Source organism: Ricinus communis, chromosome 5, assembly GCF_019578655.1.
Source record: "Ricinus communis isolate WT05 ecotype wild-type chromosome 5, ASM1957865v1, whole genome shotgun sequence".
Classification (NCBI taxonomy): Eukaryota; Viridiplantae; Streptophyta; class Magnoliopsida; order Malpighiales; family Euphorbiaceae; genus Ricinus; species Ricinus communis.
Window position 1 is genome coordinate 21,914,982 of NC_063260.1, and position 18,750 is coordinate 21,933,731.

General features: G+C 33.7%; 3 protein-coding genes and 1 non-coding gene across 5 annotated transcripts; all 4 read left to right on the plus strand.

The window, feature by feature from the left end:
* The first annotated feature begins 3,107 nt into the window (after positions 1 to 3,107).
* LOC125370153 lies at positions 3,108 to 4,160 on the plus strand. Its single transcript, XM_048374739.1, has one exon. It carries the CDS (start codon positions 3,223 to 3,225, stop codon positions 3,847 to 3,849), a length of 627 nt encoding a protein of 208 aa, XP_048230696.1. The 5' UTR covers positions 3,108 to 3,222; the 3' UTR covers positions 3,850 to 4,160.
* TRNAS-GCU lies at positions 4,065 to 4,146 on the plus strand. The gene has a single exon. It is a non-coding gene; the product is annotated as a tRNA-Ser (tRNA).
* A 2,591-nt stretch (positions 4,161 to 6,751) lies between the features above and the next one.
* On the plus strand, positions 6,752 to 10,329 carry LOC107261497 (WD repeat-containing protein 53). 2 transcript variants are annotated; one of them, XM_015721167.3, is made up of 10 exons: positions 6,752 to 7,230; positions 7,418 to 7,514; positions 7,601 to 7,662; positions 7,767 to 7,823; positions 7,931 to 7,990; positions 8,114 to 8,170; positions 8,342 to 8,384; positions 8,984 to 9,061; positions 9,220 to 9,683; positions 9,794 to 10,329. In XM_015721167.3, the coding sequence occupies exons 1-10, from the start codon at positions 7,135 to 7,137 to the stop codon at positions 9,881 to 9,883; spliced, it is 1,104 nt and encodes a 367-aa protein (XP_015576653.1). In that variant the 5' UTR covers positions 6,752 to 7,134; the 3' UTR covers positions 9,884 to 10,329. The 2 variants fall into 2 exon arrangements, with proteins under 2 accessions (XP_015576653.1, XP_025013699.1); XM_025157931.2 differs by having other exon boundaries at positions 7,073 to 7,230; positions 7,388 to 7,514.
* Positions 10,330 to 11,004: 675 nt separating this feature from the next.
* LOC8275160 (cellulose synthase A catalytic subunit 8 [UDP-forming]) lies at positions 11,005 to 17,187 on the plus strand. The gene is made up of 13 exons (XM_015721200.3): positions 11,005 to 11,405; positions 11,817 to 11,893; positions 12,086 to 12,137; positions 12,231 to 12,375; positions 12,997 to 13,263; positions 13,492 to 13,837; positions 13,960 to 14,097; positions 14,274 to 14,399; positions 14,482 to 14,694; positions 14,913 to 15,156; positions 15,242 to 15,441; positions 15,717 to 16,070; positions 16,330 to 17,187. The coding sequence occupies exons 1-13, from the start codon at positions 11,228 to 11,230 to the stop codon at positions 16,915 to 16,917; spliced, it is 2,928 nt and encodes a 975-aa protein (XP_015576686.1). The 5' UTR covers positions 11,005 to 11,227; the 3' UTR covers positions 16,918 to 17,187.
* The last annotated feature ends 1,563 nt before the right edge of the window (positions 17,188 to 18,750 follow it).

Consider the following 18,750-nt stretch of genomic DNA (forward strand, 5'->3'; position numbering starts at 1 on the left):
TAAAATATAGTTAAAAGTATATTGAAAGGTAAAAATATATTTTTATTATTTGATAAGAATATTTTAAAATTTAATACAAAAGAAGGGTCATGCTTAAAGAATGATAAAATAACTAGAGGTGAAAACATGCTCAGTTAGTGTTCCAGTTCTACTGAATTAAGTCATATTAATGATCAAAATCAGTTCAACTTTGAGATATTTTGAACGAGCCTGAATGAGTTAAAAAATGAGTTGAGCTCAAGTCAATCTTGAACCTTTTATAATATTAATATTTTTTTATTGTATAAATAAATATAACAAAAACAAACTAAAATTTTCTTTTTCTTAATAATAAAACTAATAGAAAAAACCATAAATAACAATAAGCTCATAGTGATAAAAAAATTTAAAAACTAAATAAGAATATTTTATTTTACTAAAAATAAAAAAAAGCTCATAAAAATATTATCACACTATCTATTCTTTTCAAGTTTTAGCTCATAAAAGAAAATTATCAATTTATGTATGAATGTAAGTATGTAAAAGATATATCATAGTTAATTACAAAATCTCCTTTTTGATTTATGAGATTTTTTTAACTTTAATGTTTATCAATATGTACTTACAAGGGTACGAGCTGTTTTTATAGTAAAGGTAAATTCATTACGAGGTCAATCTCATAAAGAATTGTAGAGTCGTTATTATAAAAACTAATTATCACACAAAAGACTGAAAATAAAATTTAAATACTTTAAATTAAAATTTTAAGAAAGAAAAATATTCATATAACAATTATAATAAATCATAAAATAAATATATAATGATACGATGTATGAGAACTATATGATAAAACTAGTATTTAGCCTACATTTATTTAGTAATCCTTTATTTTATTTTAAGTCTAGATCTAATAAGTGAGATAGTGATGTATATTTTTCTTTAGTTACTCAAACTAATATTGTAACTAAAATTTATTATACCAATATAAATTGAAGTAAAGATGGTGTCTACTAATATATTCAACCTAAATATTTTTATAACAAATTTTATTATTAAATTAATATGATGATCAACTAATAAGAATATGAAGGTAAAAAAATCGTCCATCAATAAATAAATAACAAAATTTATATATAAATAAAAAGGCTAAACTAAACACTTATGAAACTAGTGTGACATACATAATCCAATGGTCATTGTAATTAAATAAAAAGATATAAAACAAGACAAAAAGTAAAAACTCCCTTGAAATCTGGAATCCTTCAAATAGGAAGATGATTGGTTCTTAATCTCTACTTCTTAAAAAATTTCTTGGATTTTAAATGAACGATAAAAAACTAAACTAAAATGTTTGTGGAAAATAAACTCTAAAAAATTACAGAAAGAGGAATAATGGACAAATGTATACTAATGTATTGTGTATTTGATCTCTACTACTTGTAGAGATTCTTATTGCAGAATTCTTCTACAAGAACAAGACTTTTTAAAGTTATCTTCTACAACAAATATCATAACTTAAGTAAATAACTATTAATAATTCATTATTATTATATAAAAAGACGTCATTAATTCCGATTAGGCCTTATATAATTCGGCTAGTTCTATTAAATTAGTAGTCCACGCATCTTTAATTTGAGTCTTGACATCAACAACTCTATTTAAGCCCTTTTAGTAGTATTTAGTTTATTTTCTTTTTTGGCTACTGATACCTGCAATTGGACAAAAAAACTAAAATGAAGTAATAAGCATATATTTCTACATATTATGTATATAAAACATATAATAAAATCACTAAAATATATATACATAATATGAATTTATTAATTATTATATAAATTTAATTAATTTAAATATATATATATATATATATATATCTTATCTTATTATTATAGATAATTTATATAATCTATAAGGAATCTAAACATTTACGAATATGTCGAAGAATTTAAAAATGAAAATAAAATTGAATTATTATATTTTTGAACGAATCTGAATCGGTTAAAAAGAGCCGAATCCGAGTAGCTCGAACCTTTAACATAGTTTTAAATCGCTAAAAGCAACTAAGAGCTCAACACCATCAGGAGGGATTGTGAGTGTCCATATCAGACGAGCTAGCAAAAGTGGCAGTCAAATCAGCAGTAAAATTCAACTCTCTGAAGACATAAATTTGCGAATCTTTGCTCATTAAATTTATGATTTCACAAATAATAGGGTCGTTGGTAGTGGGATGATTTTGGGTTGTCCTTCTTTAATCATCATTTAGCATATTAGCATGAGCAAATCTTGCTAAATTACTCATACTGTATTTATTATTTTTTCCAGCCCCTTAGTTAATTCAAAATCTTAAACAGTCTTCCATAATGTTAGAGATGGGATCTGATGTTAACAACAATTAAAGGTAAACAAAAACCCAATTTTCCTTTAAAGAAAAGAGAAAAGAAATCGAAGTACTTTCTCCTCAACTTTGACACTAACTGTTAAACTAATTAGTATTCTGCCCGCCTTTTGCATTTCCTTTTTCTTTATGCATTTTAAATTGACGTAATAATCATCATATAAATAGTGTGCGAAACTTCCAATAATTTCTTAATAAAAAATAAAAAATTATTATTTTTTACAATTTGTAATTTTTTTTTTGAATCAAACGTTCGTAATTAATATTTAAAAATAAAATATAAAAAGGACCAAAATAAAAAAATAATCACAAAGAAGTACTTATTTAGTTAATTAGTATATCCATCATCTAGGGGCAGGGAATATGAACATTCTAATAAAAATGCTTAAAAGTAGAGTCCAAAAGAGTTTAAGAAAGATACTAACTTTGATTATTAGTGTCAACCAACAAGAAAAGCACAATAACACTTGGTGCCAGCTTCCACACGTTGTTTTCGACCGTTGGGTGAACCTTTTTGGTTCTGTTTGCCTATAACGGCGTAACTGCGGTATCCCAAATCCCAATATTACCGCACACTGTCTTTACTTTAGACTCCCAAAATTACCCTTATAAAGTTCTTCATAAGCTGCGAGAGATGAGGGTTAATGCGGTCAGTACAAAGCACGAAAAGGAGCATATTGCGTTATTTTTACCTGATCAATGGCATCCGTCCAAAATTAAAGTAGAGAGAGCGTATAGGCAGCTCCTACCTCTCACTTTCTATATTCTCTTTGTTTAACACGGCTTCTTTTTGCTATATATGTTTGTAAGATTTAGCTCTTGGTTTTGCTCTCTGGCTCTGTTTTCTCATGGAAGGGTCTTTGCTCTTAGAGAGCTTAGACTCTCTTTGGTTCTTCTCTAATTTGTTTTCTTCACGAACTCAGCCAATTATGAGTCCTTCTAGTGAGGGAATAACAAATGAAGAAGACCCGACAAAACTCACTAAGCCAATTGTTCCTAGCCAGCCAAATGAGTCACCAAAGGCTGAGCTTTTGTCCCCAAGAAAACCCCTCAAGTCAATTGTATATAGCCAGCAGCAAAATGAGTCACCAAAGGTTGAGTCTTTGTCTCCCAGATGCTCCAAATGTGGTGAATACGCTGCTGAAATTAAGTGGCCTGTGGATGTGGAAAGAATTATCTCGCAAGAAGCGGAGTTTCGAAAGCACGAAAAGAAAGAAGAGAGAAGTAGTAGCAGCAGAGGAAAGAGGAAAAGCAAGAGAAAGATATTGGGAGAACTTGACCTAGGGTTAGATCATACTGGGACTTACTTGAGAGATTGTGGGGTTTGGGAGATAGATTATAAGGCAAATGGTTGTGATTTTGGGTTGTTTGGAAGTCAACAACATTTTGTGAAGATGCCACCTTTGAGTGATGGAATAGCCATGAAAGAGCATCTGAAGTCTTGGGCTTATGCTGTCGCTTGCACTGTTAGATGAGTATGGATGTTAGTTTCAATTGACGGTGGAGTCTTTGATCTAACTTTTAATTGTAGTTTGTAGAAGAATGTTGTCTTTCTAGGCTAGCTGCTCTAATTGTACTCCTTTTCTTCTAGCTCCTGTCATTAGGATGTGATTGAGAAATTTTGGTGCTGCAAATGTATAAATGGATCAACTGTAGTCTTCCGTTTTTAGTTTTGTATTAACACCATCTCGTGGCTTTGGCCGAGTGGTTAAGGCGCTTGCCTGCTAAGTAAGTGGGGTTTCCCCGCGTGAGTTCGAATCTCACAGGCCACGACCTTTATTATTTATTTATTTTTACTTTTAAAATAGATTTATAGCTACAGTATCCCTTAATAATACGGGCTAAAGAGATATGATAGGAACCATTTAATTACATAATTTCTATTTTCCTTTTCGAAAAGGCAAGGATACTGAACGGCACTTTTTATTTTTCTTTTATTTAAAGGCTTTACAGGCCACAAATTATAATGTACAAGCTACAATTACATTTTTAGTCATGAAAATAATTAAAACTTTTATTGATATTTAAATGGTAAATATAATTACATTAAATTTTCTTTTAAAAGGTCAAAATGACACCATAATGATGTAGGCTCCAATGTTGTAGCTACTGGGACAGAATTTTTGTTTTTATCATAGACTGAGAAGATTAACTTTAAATGACATCGGTGATTAAACAAATTAAACCTTTTCTTTTTGGAATTGAACATAGACTTGAGATCTTCCCATACATTTAAAAGGGATGAAAAAGATGAATTACCCAGGTCTGATTAGCTGTATTAATTTTCTTTTGGTACATTCAAAAAAAAAAAAGTTAAAAAATATACCTTATGGTTAGATGCTTCCATACTTAGAAGATTATGTTATTTTTCGTGATAAAAAAGTACTATTATATTTTTACTATATTATAAATTAATATCTTTAAATTTATATAATTTAATATTAGTATAATAATTTATTTTTAAATATAAAATTATTTTATAGATAATTTACCATTAAATCAACTATTATAATATTTCTAAAATTATTATAATTTTATTTTTAATAAAATCTAAAAATATATATTAACTTTATTAAATATAAATTCAATATAGTAAGTTATATGTTAAATCACTTAATAAAATTTTATTATTAGAAATGAATATTATACTAATACTATATTATAAAAATTTGAAGATATTAATTTGAAAGGTAGTATAACGTAAAAAAAATTAAATCATAGAGTATCTTTTATCATAAAAAAAATTACAGCGCCAAACCATAAAATAATTTTTTATATATTTTTTCTAAAACAAAACTAATAGAAAAGAGTAAATATGAAAAACCAAAGAGATGCAGTCACCAATTTGGCAACCAGACGCGAGTCTTGTTGCTCTACCCGTACCTATCTCACCTTAGCTCTGGTCATTACTGATAATATTCAATGTCATGTATATATTCTGCTATAGTGATACATATCTATTATCATTTAATATTTTAATATTTATATAATTGATATATATTTTTAATTATTTTAAAAATATTAAAAAATATAATATTAAATATTTGTCATTTGATGTATAAGTAAAAACATATTGGTGATAATTTTTAAGTTAGTAAAGATCTATTTATGTTATTGTAGAACTTATTAGCTATTTTCTCTGAACACAGTTCATATTTTACTAGCATTTCTATGTTATCTGGGCAATGGAATCCTAGAAAGTGAAGCACGTGCAAAGTGAAGGTTTAGCTAGCTTCCATTTTCGTCCTTTTATACTTGGGTGCTTAAATTTGAACTCAGCTTTAAACTTTTGAAAGGAGAATCTGTTGATAACTTTTTCCTAGAAACAAGTTCTTCACTAGAGCCCGTGATTCCATTGTATTGGTAACGCAAAAGGCAAAGGCCTCTGTGATCCCTCTTTGGGTGTTTGCCTTTTTTGACTAATGAGACGTTCTCCAGCTAAAAGCTTTCAATATATACGACACCACGAGGCTAAGCTAAGGCAGGCTTTTCTTTTATGCCTTTTTACCAAGTCTTGCCAAGTTAAATTCACATGCCTACCTTAGCTAGCCTTATGATTTGTTCTTTTGACTTTCTTCTCTCACTGGTAAACCACGAGAACAAAACGACACCATCTCTGGCGCGGTAAGTGGAACATTTTAGAGGAGGGAATACTCCGAGGCATGTATGCATGTCTTAATTTGTTAGGTTATTGTTTAGAAAAAAAGTAACCTCAACATTCTTTCGAATCTTTAGTTTCATAGGAGAATTGAAGTTCTTCAACTGTAATTAAGCAGTGCATCAAATGGCCGATTACCATATTATAATGTAAAGTAGTGTATTCTCATACTTCGCATAAACAATTGGCCACATACATATGTACCCACTTGAACTTTTTAAGATTAATCACCTCCACACTTCAATTTTTCTTTTTTTGTTTGTTTGTTTCCCGTGCTACCTTAGTTGATTATGTTTTACCATACAAATCCTCTTTGACATATACTGAATGACACATCTAACAACTAATCAAACGACACTTTGCTGAATGAGCCCCTTTTCTTCCTCTTGATTTCTTTCTTATTTTCTCTTCATCTTTCAGGAAAACAAACAATTCTTTTCTTAAAAACGAAAATGATCCATCTTTCCTCCTACTACATCAAGCTTAATTGCAAATTGAAATATTTAGTGGTCTTTTCATGATTTTCATCATAATAATATTTGGTTTTAATTTTATATCATATTTGTATATTTAAATGATAAATTATGAGTTAAAAATACTGCAGTTACATCTTAATTTGTAGAAAATATATTGAGATGAATTAACATATCAATTATAATTTAGTAGTAAACAATGTGTGTTTCTATAGTATAGAATCAATAATTTACAAATTAATTTTTGTACAATTTTATTAAACTCTATCTTTCATCATTTGGAACCTAAAATTTAAATTCTAGCGATTATTAGCACGGAAATGAAAAGTAAATTACACATCAATTGAGCTATGCATTGGATTTTTGAGCTATAACTACATTAACTAGAAATAAGAAAAAGAATTCCTTAAAAAAAAAAAAAGAAATAAAGAAAAATTAAAAGAACACCAAAAGGAAAAGGGAAAATTCTATTAATACACAACATGGGCTAAGTTTTGCTAATGGTTTCATGGTCAAATTGGCCCAGTATAGTCCAATAGGAGCCCAATTGCTTTGCTCACGGCAGGGAGGCATCACTCGAGTGACTAACAGAACATTGATCGATCGGAAAAGCGAAGTCGAAGACAGCCATGTCGGAACCGAGACGTTTGAGAGGTCATAAAGCAACCGCCACGTGCTGCATAGCCTCACGTGACCGTCCTGGCGTCGTAGCCACCGCCGGCGAGGTACTACTCTTAAATACTTCTCACACTCGCTCATTTAACTGGGATGAAAGTTTTAATTTTCCATTTCAAAATTTGTATGCTCTTGGGTATGAGTAAATTTTTATTTTTTTCTTTCTGGGTTCTTAAATTCCTTTTCTTCTTTCTATTTTTTCAAAAGAATTTGATTTTGATGATAACAACGACATAGGATGGTCGCGTTTGCTGGTTTGATATGAGATGCAAAGATGCTCAGCTTATGATGGAGGTTGGGGACCAACCTATTTCTTCTCTGTGTTTTAAGCCAGGTCAGCTCTCCCTTTATTATTATACAGTTTTAATTCTATAAGTTCTAAAATCTATTAATAAATTTTAATTCATGTGTTTGGCTCAGGGAACGAAAACATCTTTTATGTATCCTCAGGAAGTGAAGTCAAGTGTTTTGATATGCACATGGTAATGCCTTTTCTATTTATTTATTTCATTTTGTTCTTTTACTATCGTATACTGTGGTTTTAAATCTACGAAATTAGTGATTACAATGCATTTTGTAAGTAAAGGCTACATCGGGGAAGCTATTGCAGAGCTATAATCATAATAAGGAGGAAATAAATCAGGTAACTATTTTTCACTGTAAACTTTAACGTTTATTTTGATATTTTATGAATTGTTGTTGACACATGGTCAACACTCTTTAACAAGTGAAAGCTTTTAATTTCTGCAGATTGCTTGCAACTCAAAGGCAGCTTTTCTTGCGTCAACAGATGATGGTGGCAATGTTAAGGTACTATATGTTTCTTTTCCCCTTCTATTTCATTGTTTCTTTATATTTTGTTATGTTTGATGTATATTCTAGTTACTATTTAGTTAGGAGGAATGACAGATTTTAATGTAATCTTCATGGCAGATTATTGATATTCGTCAGCATTGCCTTTTCAAAACATTGAGAGCTGGACATACCAGTGTATCCTTACTCTTTATTTTGTGATCTTCTTCATGCATTGCCTTCTTAAACCATTGTGCGACATTCAAGCATAAAGTGCACACTTGATTTTTCAACAGCTATGCACGTGTCTTACAACAGGGATTTGGTAGTTACTTATTCAACCTTTTATGACACTTAACTGCGTTATAGATTTGTAGCAGTGTGCAGTTCATTCCTTGGAGACCTTGGGGAGGTAATTCTTTGAGCCTATATTTTTTCTTTTGTTTTTTCGAATTTGAAAATCTCCACTCCCTCTCCTACCATCTTTGTATGAAATGCACACAGCTGCAGGACTTTGCTAGAATCACATCCATGCACTTGTTACTGGAGGTCCATCAGCGATCAGATCAATGGCGTGATCTGATGTCTTAATATTAGGTACCTTAGCAAGTAGGAGGTTACATTGTACATTCATCTGCCCAAACAGGGATTTACATACTCCAATTCTCAACCAAAAGCCTATAGGCATATTTGAGTTGCTGACCTGCTTTATTTGTCTGTTATATGAATGAAAGGGATGATTATTGGGAAAGGAGGATGGTATTTCCAAGGAGAAGCTTATATGATATTTGTAAAGGCCTTATTGTAGGTCTCCATCTTTTGTAAGACTAAATAGAAGATCAATTTGAAGTCCCTATTACCTGTTGCTTGATAGAAGTACATGAGAATATTGCTTTGTTTAGAATTTTGGCTGCCTTAAAAATATTTGGGAATGGTGATTACTATTTCTTGCTCCTACTTAGGAGCACTCTTGTCCTTGGCATATTGATCATCTGCGCTACTTTTTATCAGTTATTACTGGAGGTCTCGACTCAAAGCTTGTCATGTGGGACTTCTCCAAAGGCCGCCCAACCAAAATTGTCGATTTTGGTACATGCATCTCATGTTCTGTTCGATTTTTTCTTGTTCTTTGCTTCTTGTATGTCTTAGCCTGTATAACATTGTCGGTCTTCCTGTAAGTGTTCTATAAGTGTTCATTGATCTATTCACCTATTAGGTACTGTTGTGATCTTTTGTTTTCAATGTAGGTTTGCCTGAAATGAAGGATAGTAACACGACACAATGTGTCAATCCTGCTTTTGTTCATGCAATAGCAGTTCCAGATGCTGATATGTTAGACAAGTCAGGCAAAATTTGTGTTGTTGCTAGGGGTGATGGGATTGTTGATGTGATCAACATTGAATCCGAACTTGCAGCTGTTAGGACAAAAATTACCACCAAAGCTCGTAAAGGATCTCAATCAACGTCTAAGGACAGCAATACAACTGCAGGTACACAAAGTAGTATGTTGCATTTCGATTACTCTCTGGGTGGCCATGTGGCAGCTGCGTCTTGTGTGGCATTCTCGCTGTTTGGAGAGAGGGGGAAGTTCATAATATCAGGTGGGAATGACAAGTCAGTAAAGGTATGGGATTGCTCCAGATATCCTGATGTAGGGCCAAGTAACAGCAATAACGACATTCTTCATCTTAACATTAATATGAGCAAAAAGGTGAGTTTTCATAGCCTATTCTATGAGATTAATCAGCTTTATTTTTCATTTCTTATTTAAATTTTGCATTGTTTGTTTTACAACTTTTCATCCACTTGGCTCTTTGACAGGTCAATTGGCTCTGTACCACCCCAAGTGAATCAGAAAACCTTGTCGTCTGTGACACAACTAAAGTAGTGAAGGTCTATTCTGTTTCATAGGTTAGAATTGCAAGATTGTCAACTCCAGTCGATTCTATTTCATATATGCCTGTTTGTTGATTTTCCATTTTAAAAGATGGGCTATTGGCATGGTCTCCGGAGGAAACTTTCCATCAAATATCACTGATGCGCTAGGGTAAATAGAGCGAGTATGCCTACCCTGCATTTCTTGCCACACGAGTGAAGACGACAAGTGCCTGGAGCATCAAACTAATACAAGTTAGGATTTACCGGTATTTAGCATGTATCAGTTAAATGGTTGAATAGTTTTTTCTTTTTTTTGCTGTAACTTTGTCCAATGTAAAAGCGATGATGTCCATCATTATACAAACACCATACGGGGATGTTGCTGACTTGCTGTTATAGAACTAGAAGATTAGTATTCTCATTATTTTTAGCATGAAGATGAGTTTAATACAGATATGAAAAGTTTTCATTGTTTAAAACCTTGGCAGTAAGCTTATTTGTGGTGGGCTATTACATTTGTGCATCAAATCTTCACTATTCGTCAATAGCTTTGTGGGTAAGGAGAATTTATCAGTTACAGTCACGGGCAGACGTACTTAGCCATGTTTGAATATTGTTGGTCAAGTATCAACTCTCAACACAGCTGGATTATTGAGTTCATCTAAAACACTTGGATCCAGTTTCGTTTTGTATAACCTATTCAGAAACTGCAATTGGTTGGCTGATATGTTATCCTAAAAGGCTCTTTCTTAACAGTAATTTTTGTGATGACCACTGAGCCTTAACTGCATGGATTGGAGGTTAACTCAGTTGTATTACCCCTTCTGATTAATGCAAATACTGTACCTATCTTTGTTAAAAAAAAAAGATAAAAATTTATGTTATCAATTTTGGTGAGGCCACTCTCCTGACTCCTGCGGACTATGTGGGGGCTGTGGGCTGTTCCAGTAATGGGTTCCTAATGCCAGCCGCAGCCTTATGTTATATATATATGCATCTTATAAGAGGAGGGACTTGCATTGAAAGCTTGTCAGTTGAAGACGTGGCCTGCCCAACCGAAGCCTTCCTTAAACTTCCCGCAAAAAATTCAAATACCCAACAGAAATGGACATTGCTTCTCATTTCTCTCTGCAAAACAGACACAGACGACACCAACGCCTCAACCTCCTTACCCCACCAACCACACCACACCACCATCTCTTCACCATTACAAAAATGCCAGTATCACCTTCTCCTTCACACCAACAACACTCCACCACCCCAGCTTTTGTTAGGGTATTTGATATAAAAACAAGAAAGATTGAGCATCCTCCTGGAAATATTGAAGTTATATTTGATTTCTTTAAGCTATAGGGTGGAAGTAGTAATTGAGCAAAGATGATGGAATCTGGAGTTCCTATATGCCATACCTGTGGTGAACAGGTGGGTCTTAATGCAAATGGAGAGCTGTTTGTTGCTTGCCATGACTGTAATTTCCCCATGTGCAAATCTTGTTTTGAGTTTGAGATCAAGGAGGGAAGGAAGGCATGCTTGCGTTGTGCCTCTCCTTTTGATGGTACAATCTATCTTAGAGTTCTCTTTTGCTAATTTTTATTTTTATTTTCGAGTTGTTACACTATGGCTGTATGTACATGCTACACACACACACACACACGCACACACACACACGCACACACACACACACACACACATATATGCATACACACACAACGTTCTTTCAATACTCTAATGCTATTGTGTCGATTTTTTCTGAAGTATGTGAACGAAAGAAAATATCTTATAGAAGTCTAGTTCCTCAATCATTTCTTGCATTTTCTTTTTCCATGTCTTTGCAAGTCATAGTTTTGGAAAGAATTTGGAAACATTGACCTTATTTGCTAATTTTCTTCCTATTACAAATTAATTTTTCAGTCTTATCGCCCTCACTACTTAGTTTATAAGCTGATTTCATGACTCAAATCTCCAGAAAACTTGTTGGATAATGGTGATACAAAGGCAACTAGCAACCAATCCACAACGACATCTCACCTCAATAATCCTCAGGTAATTCTTAAAATCAATTACAGAAAGAAGTCGATAACGCTGAGTTTTAAATATAAAAACTTCTGCAAATATGATAAAGTTCTCTCTATAGTTTCCTTCCTTGTCCGTATATGACATTCGACCTGTTTGTGTATGGGGTTTCAAATATTAGGACTCAAAACAGATTTCTCTAACTCATCTTGGTTTGCACAGGATGTTGGAATTCATGCAAGACACGTCAGTAGTGTTTCAACAGTGGATAGTGGTAAGTGATACTGATGTATTCCTGAATAATATTTATGGCATGTTTCAGGATTTGAATAGTGTATTAATCAACTCCTGTCATGTTTTCATGAAGAAATGAATGATGAGTTTGGGAATCCAATCTGGAAAAATCGAGTGGAGAGTTGGAAAGATAAAAAGCACAAGAAGAAAAAAAGTGCTCCTAAGCCTGAAAAGGAGCCAGCTGAAATTCCACCCGAGCAGCAGATGGAAGAAAAGCCGTAAGTATAAAGAGAACTCAAATCCAAATCCTCATATAGTCATATTTTTAATGCAACCCAAATTCAACTTATCTGATTTGATACAGTGCATAGAAAGGAAATGAAGTAATGAGCTTATTCTAAGACATCATTTCAATTTAATCTGTCTGTAAAATCTTGTCAGGGACTTCCACAGTGGTTGAAGGTTCGACATTTTCCCAGTAGTTATTAATTCGAATTTTTCACTAGATCAAGTTGTTAATTAAAATAATGAATCTACCAGCAAAGCATCGATGACTTGATGACTCTTGATGTGTTGTTATTTTCCATTTGAGTCGTTCAATTGTTGCTAGATGGATTCATTACAATATCATCTAACAGAAGTGAAAGGATAAAGGGTATTCTGACTTTGCTGCATGTGCTAGAAAAATTATGGCATGGAGTTTCTTCTCTTTTGTCAATACATGGAGATTTTATACAGGACGGATTAAACTGAACAGCAGTTATTAGGCCATCCAATGTCAATAGATAACTTGAACAACTTCTATGTATTTGTGAATCTTGATGGGTTTAAATTTCTTTTTGATGCATCAATTTTGTTTCCCATGTTTCTTTTACAGAGATATAAATTGCCTTTTGCAGGTCTGGGGAGGCTGCAGAGCCACTTTCAGAACTTATTCCACTCTCACCCAACAAACTCACTCCATACAGGGCTGTGATAATTATGCGATTGATCATTCTGGGGCTTTTCTTCCACTACAGATTAACACATCCTGTGGATAGCGCTTATGCCCTATGGCTTACTTCAGTCATATGTGAGATTTGGTTTGCATTTTCATGGGTGCTGGATCAGTTTCCTAAGTGGAGTCCTGTCAATAGGATAACATACATTGATAGGCTATCCGCAAGGTAAATTTCAATGTGGAACTTTCTATTTTCTACTAAATTTTAAAGTTCAAATCTTATGAGAGCTCACTCCTATGTTAGAAAGTATTATATCTTGATCAAATCTCTATATTATGCAAAATTTCACCATTCTTGTTTTGGGGGTTATTGAAGTCTGAATATTTTATTGTTAAACCTGGTGTACAGATATTAATTTGTCAATTATATGGTTTTACCTCAATGTCATGCCAGGTATGAGAGGGAGGGTGAGCCTTCTCAGCTTGCTGCAGTTGACTTCTTCGTGAGTACTGTTGATCCATTGAAAGAACCTCCATTGATCACCGCCAATACAGTGCTTTCCATCCTTGCTCTAGACTATCCTGTGGACAAAGTCTCCTGCTATGTTTCTGATGATGGCGCTTCCATGCTTACATTTGAATCCTTAGCAGAAACAGCTGAATTTGCAAGGAAGTGGGTTCCATTTTGCAAAAAGTTCTCAATTGAACCAAGGGCTCCTGAATTTTACTTCTCTCAGAAGATTGATTACTTGAAAGACAAGGTGCAACCTTCTTTTGTGAAAGAACGTAGAGCAATGAAAGTAAGCACAACTCGTCCCAACTCTTGGATATTCTCGCTATTTTAATGTGGGGATTAAATTGGTTTGTATGCTGAGTATCAGTTTGAAGACATTTCATCATTGCCTTCTATTTTTGGCTACAGAGAGATTACGAAGAGTACAAAGTTCGTGTAAATGCCTTAGTAGCGAAGGCTCAGAAAACACCTGAGGAAGGTTGGACTATGCAGGATGGAACACCTTGGCCTGGAAATAACACGCGCGACCACCCTGGCATGATTCAGGTTAACTGTTCATACTGTAGAAAGCTATTTTGTCACTGCATCAACTGCGCTATTTGACCTTTTAATTAATCTTTAGCCAACAGCTCATGTCCATATCCACTTATAGATATAGATCTAGCTGAGGAAGTGCTTTTATATATATTGAAGTTTCAAAGTCCTCATAAGGCCTATTACAGGTTTTCCTTGGAAACACTGGAGCTCGCGATTTAGAAGGAAATGAACTCCCACGACTTGTATATGTGTCCAGAGAGAAGAGACCTGGCTACCAGCATCACAAAAAGGCTGGTGCTGAAAATGCTCTGGTGTGTACAAACAGTTTAAGATCAATAATGTCTCATATGCAATTCAATAATGTATTAATACTTTCATGAATATTTCATACAGGTGAGAGTGTCTGCAGTTCTCACAAATGCTCCCTTCATCCTCAATCTTGATTGTGACCACTATGTAAACAATAGTAAGGCAGTTAGAGAAGCAATGTGCTTCCTGATGGACCCACAAGTTGGTCGAGATGTATGCTATGTACAGTTCCCTCAGAGGTTTGATGGCATAGATAAGAGTGATCGATATGCCAACAGAAACGTGGTTTTCTTTGATGTAAGATAAATCCAACATAATCTCCCCATTAATTTCATTATTTATGTTACTCATATATCTTAAAGAGATCTAGTTTCTGAAACATAAATATGTTATGCTCTACTGATAGCCAGTGAAGTGAATTAGTTCCGAATATAGATAGTGAATTAGTTCCGAATTAGTTCCAAATGAATTAGGAATTTTTTTGTTTTCTCACGATTCTTTCAATTCTATTTCAGGTTAACATGAAGGGACTCGATGGCATTCAAGGACCAGTATATGTGGGAACAGGTTGTGTATTCAATAGGCAAGCACTTTATGGCTATGGGCCTCCTTCTATGCCCAGCTTGCCTAAGAGTTCCTCCTCCTGCTTTGGTTGCTGCTCCAAGAAGAAGCAGCCCACAAAAGATCTCGCTGAGGTTTATCGTGATGCAAAACGAGAGGATCTGAATGCTGCCATCTTTAACCTTACAGAGATTGATAGTGAGTTTCATTTTTCTTAAGAAAATTGGATTCTGATTAGCTAAGTTTTCCTATCCTAAGCATTTTGGGGTTTAAACTCATGTAGATTATGATGAGTATGAGAAATCAATGCTGATCTCCCAGTTGAGCTTTGAGAAAACTTTTGGCTTGTCATCTGTTTTTATTGAGTCTACACTAATGCCTAATGGAGGAGTACCTGAATCTGTCAATCCATCAACACTCATCAAGGAAGCAATTCAAGTTATTAGCTGCAGCTATGAAGAGAAAACTGAATGGGGAAAAGAGGTAAAGCTTCCATTACTCAGTTCAGTATGATATTTTGGTCCCATTTTTGAAATTCAACTATATACATGAGGAAAGAGCCCATTTCCTTGAACAGACTCTGCTTTCCTCTCCTATCAATTGTCTATTCCTTCTGAATCACTGTTATATCCTTCACTTGGTTGACTTAGTTGAGAAGATTATGCTACTTGTGCAGTTGTTCTATTACGTTTACATTTCAGCGAGTTGTTTGATTTTGGTTTTCTGGAGAAATCAGTCTGTATGTCTTTTCTTCTCAGATTGGTTGGATATATGGTTCAGTCACGGAGGATATCTTGAGTGGCTTCAAGATGCACTGCCGAGGATGGCGATCAATTTACTGCATGCCCGTAAGGCCTGCATTCAAAGGGTCTGCACCCATCAATCTGTCTGATAGATTGCATCAGGTTCTCCGGTGGGCTCTTGGGTCTGTGGAAATTTTCTTGAGCAGACACTGTCCTCTCTGGTATGGGTATGGAGGAGGACGTCTTAAATGGCTTCAAAGGCTGGCTTATATTAACACCATTGTTTATCCTTTTACATCCCTCCCTCTCATTGCCTACTGTACACTTCCAGCAATTTGTCTTCTCACAGGAAAATTTATCATACCTACGGTAATTTCTATAACTGATCTTTTCCTCATCTTAAAAGTATAATGGCTTTTACACTTGTCATTATAATGAGAACTAAAGAAGTTCAAGGCTTGGGATTTTTTTTCATGTGTTAGTGCTTCATAAACCATTGAAAATTGAAAGCATGCATAGATTTCTGTAATCAAACAAAAATAATTGTTTGCTACATATATCTTCTTGTGTTTGTGTTTTGGAGATCACTTAGTTGATGCACTGACTCATCATCATTACAATGATCCAGCTTTCAAACCTGGCAAGCATGCTATTTCTTGCCCTCTTCATCTCCATTATTGTAACTGCAATCCTTGAGCTACGATGGAGTGGTGTAGGCATAGAAGATCTGTGGCGTAATGAGCAGTTCTGGGTGATAGGAGGTGTATCAGCCCATCTCTTTGCTGTCTTCCAAGGATTTCTGAAAATGTTGGCAGGCATTGATACCAATTTCACAGTCACTGCAAAAGCAGCAGAGGATACAGATTTTGGGGAGCTCTACATTGTCAAGTGGACAACAGTTCTGATCCCTCCAACGAGCCTTATCATTATCAATATAGTTGGTGTAGTTGCTGGATTCTCTGATGCACTTAACAAAGGATATGAGGCATGGGGGCCTCTCTTTGGCAAGGTGTTTTTCGCCTTCTGGGTGATTTTCCATCTGTATCCATTCCTCAAAGGTCTCATGGGCCGCCAAAACAGAACACCAACCATTGTTGTTCTCTGGTCGGTGCTATTGGCCTCTGTCTTCTCTCTTGTTTGGGTGAAAATCAATCCATTTGTTAGCAAAGTTGACAACTCGGCCATTGCTGCAAGCTGCATTTCTATAGATTGCTGAGATCCCATCAAGACATTTGCCGCCTCTCTTTTCACCTCATTCATGGGACTTTTAAGCCTTTGGAGACTAGGTATATGCCTGTGAATATGTACACTTCCACTCATCATGAAATTGAGAAATGCAGTTTTTTCTCAACTGCATTATGATATATTCCAGTAAGTTTTGAACATACCAATCTTTTTTGTTATGATGTTTACCGTGAGCAAAATTGATGCAAAGATGAAAATTTGTTGATTCGTATGAATAGACATTCTCTACGCGTCCTATCAATTTCTTGTCTAGATTTGATTTCATAAGAGTTTGTTCTGAAACTCTTGGTCATAAACATCCGCATTATAGAGAAGTTTTCTAGGCTGATACTCTGACAACAAGATGGACCCCATATATAGTGTTGGGTCCACCCTCCAACCTAATGTCAGAGAAATACAGCAAGTCAGTAGTGGTCTTTAAGAATCTCTCTAGTTCACATATCACTTTCTTTATTATTATTAGTATGTGACGAGGGCCAAGCAGCCATTTTTGTTAAAGGGACAAATAACAGGAGTACCCATACACTATAGCGAATAGTTCGTTCCCCAACGGTCACTAACTTCACCAACTGTCCTTAAATTCTTACCGTTTTCTCGCCACTAAGAATTTTGTCTTTGTGAACACTATGGTGAACCTCTTTTCTTCTCATGGTCTCAACCTGCTGAAAAGAAAAAGATTGGGCACATAACAGTACCAAGAAATCCTCTTTCTTGCCTGAAGGTTACCTAGCACATAACAAAATCTTTTTCCCTTTCTGAAAGCAATAAAGAAAAGTTTTCTCTAGTTTCCAGCCTTTTTATAAAACGTATGACAGTACTTTCTTCGAAGCATATATATATTTCTTTAATTTCCCTTTGCAGCAAAAGAAATGGAGGGAGAAACGTAAGAGTGAGGAAACCAAAATCCCCAAGAACTTGTATCTCACTTCTCTAATCAAGAAAAGCCATATGCTTGCTTTTCAAGTTTACTCATTATTATTATTATATCTATAATGAAGGTTTGGTTTGTCTGTTCTGTTTTGTCCTCCTGTAAATTCGTTCAAGAGTTAACTAATAATAATAATTTACTATAAATAATAGTAATTTTAGCATAGAAAATAATAAATGATGCAATATCACTTCTATTATAAAATCTTAGAATATTAATGAGAAAGGAATTCGAGTCAATGGACCAATCCAGAATTGGCAATGGTTAAGACGAGGAGAAGCTGATTCTATCTTAAAAAGATAATCCATTTCTTATTTACACTAGAAATTAGAAAATGTAGATTTCTTTGTTAATATCCTTAGTTATTATAATTATTTCAAATACTTTTATTAAATGAAAAATATAAAATTTAATTATTTAAGATGATAATTTTATGTTAAATAATAAAAGATACTTTTCTGATAATTATTTAAGAGAGTAATAATTAAGAAAAAAGACTATAATCTAAAGCGAAAAGGAAAACTTCTCTTGAAGGAGTGGGAAAAAACAAAGAGAAAGGTAAAAACTGCTGGATACCACCCAAGTAGACCCGACCCAGTCAAGCCATATAACTCCCAGCTATTATCAAATTGATACTGTATAATTGGGTTTTCATTTCTTTTTTCTTTCTGTTTTTTTCTTATTTCTTTTTATTTTCTGATAAATCTAAATACTGAAAATATAATAATTTTTAAAAATAAAATCCTTAAAATTAATAATTAAATGGTATAACTTATAAAAAAATAAAAAATAATAATTTTTAGCAAGTCACTGTATATGAATATTAATATAAATTTTTTTATATTAAATAAAAAAAAGATATGTGTGATAAAAATA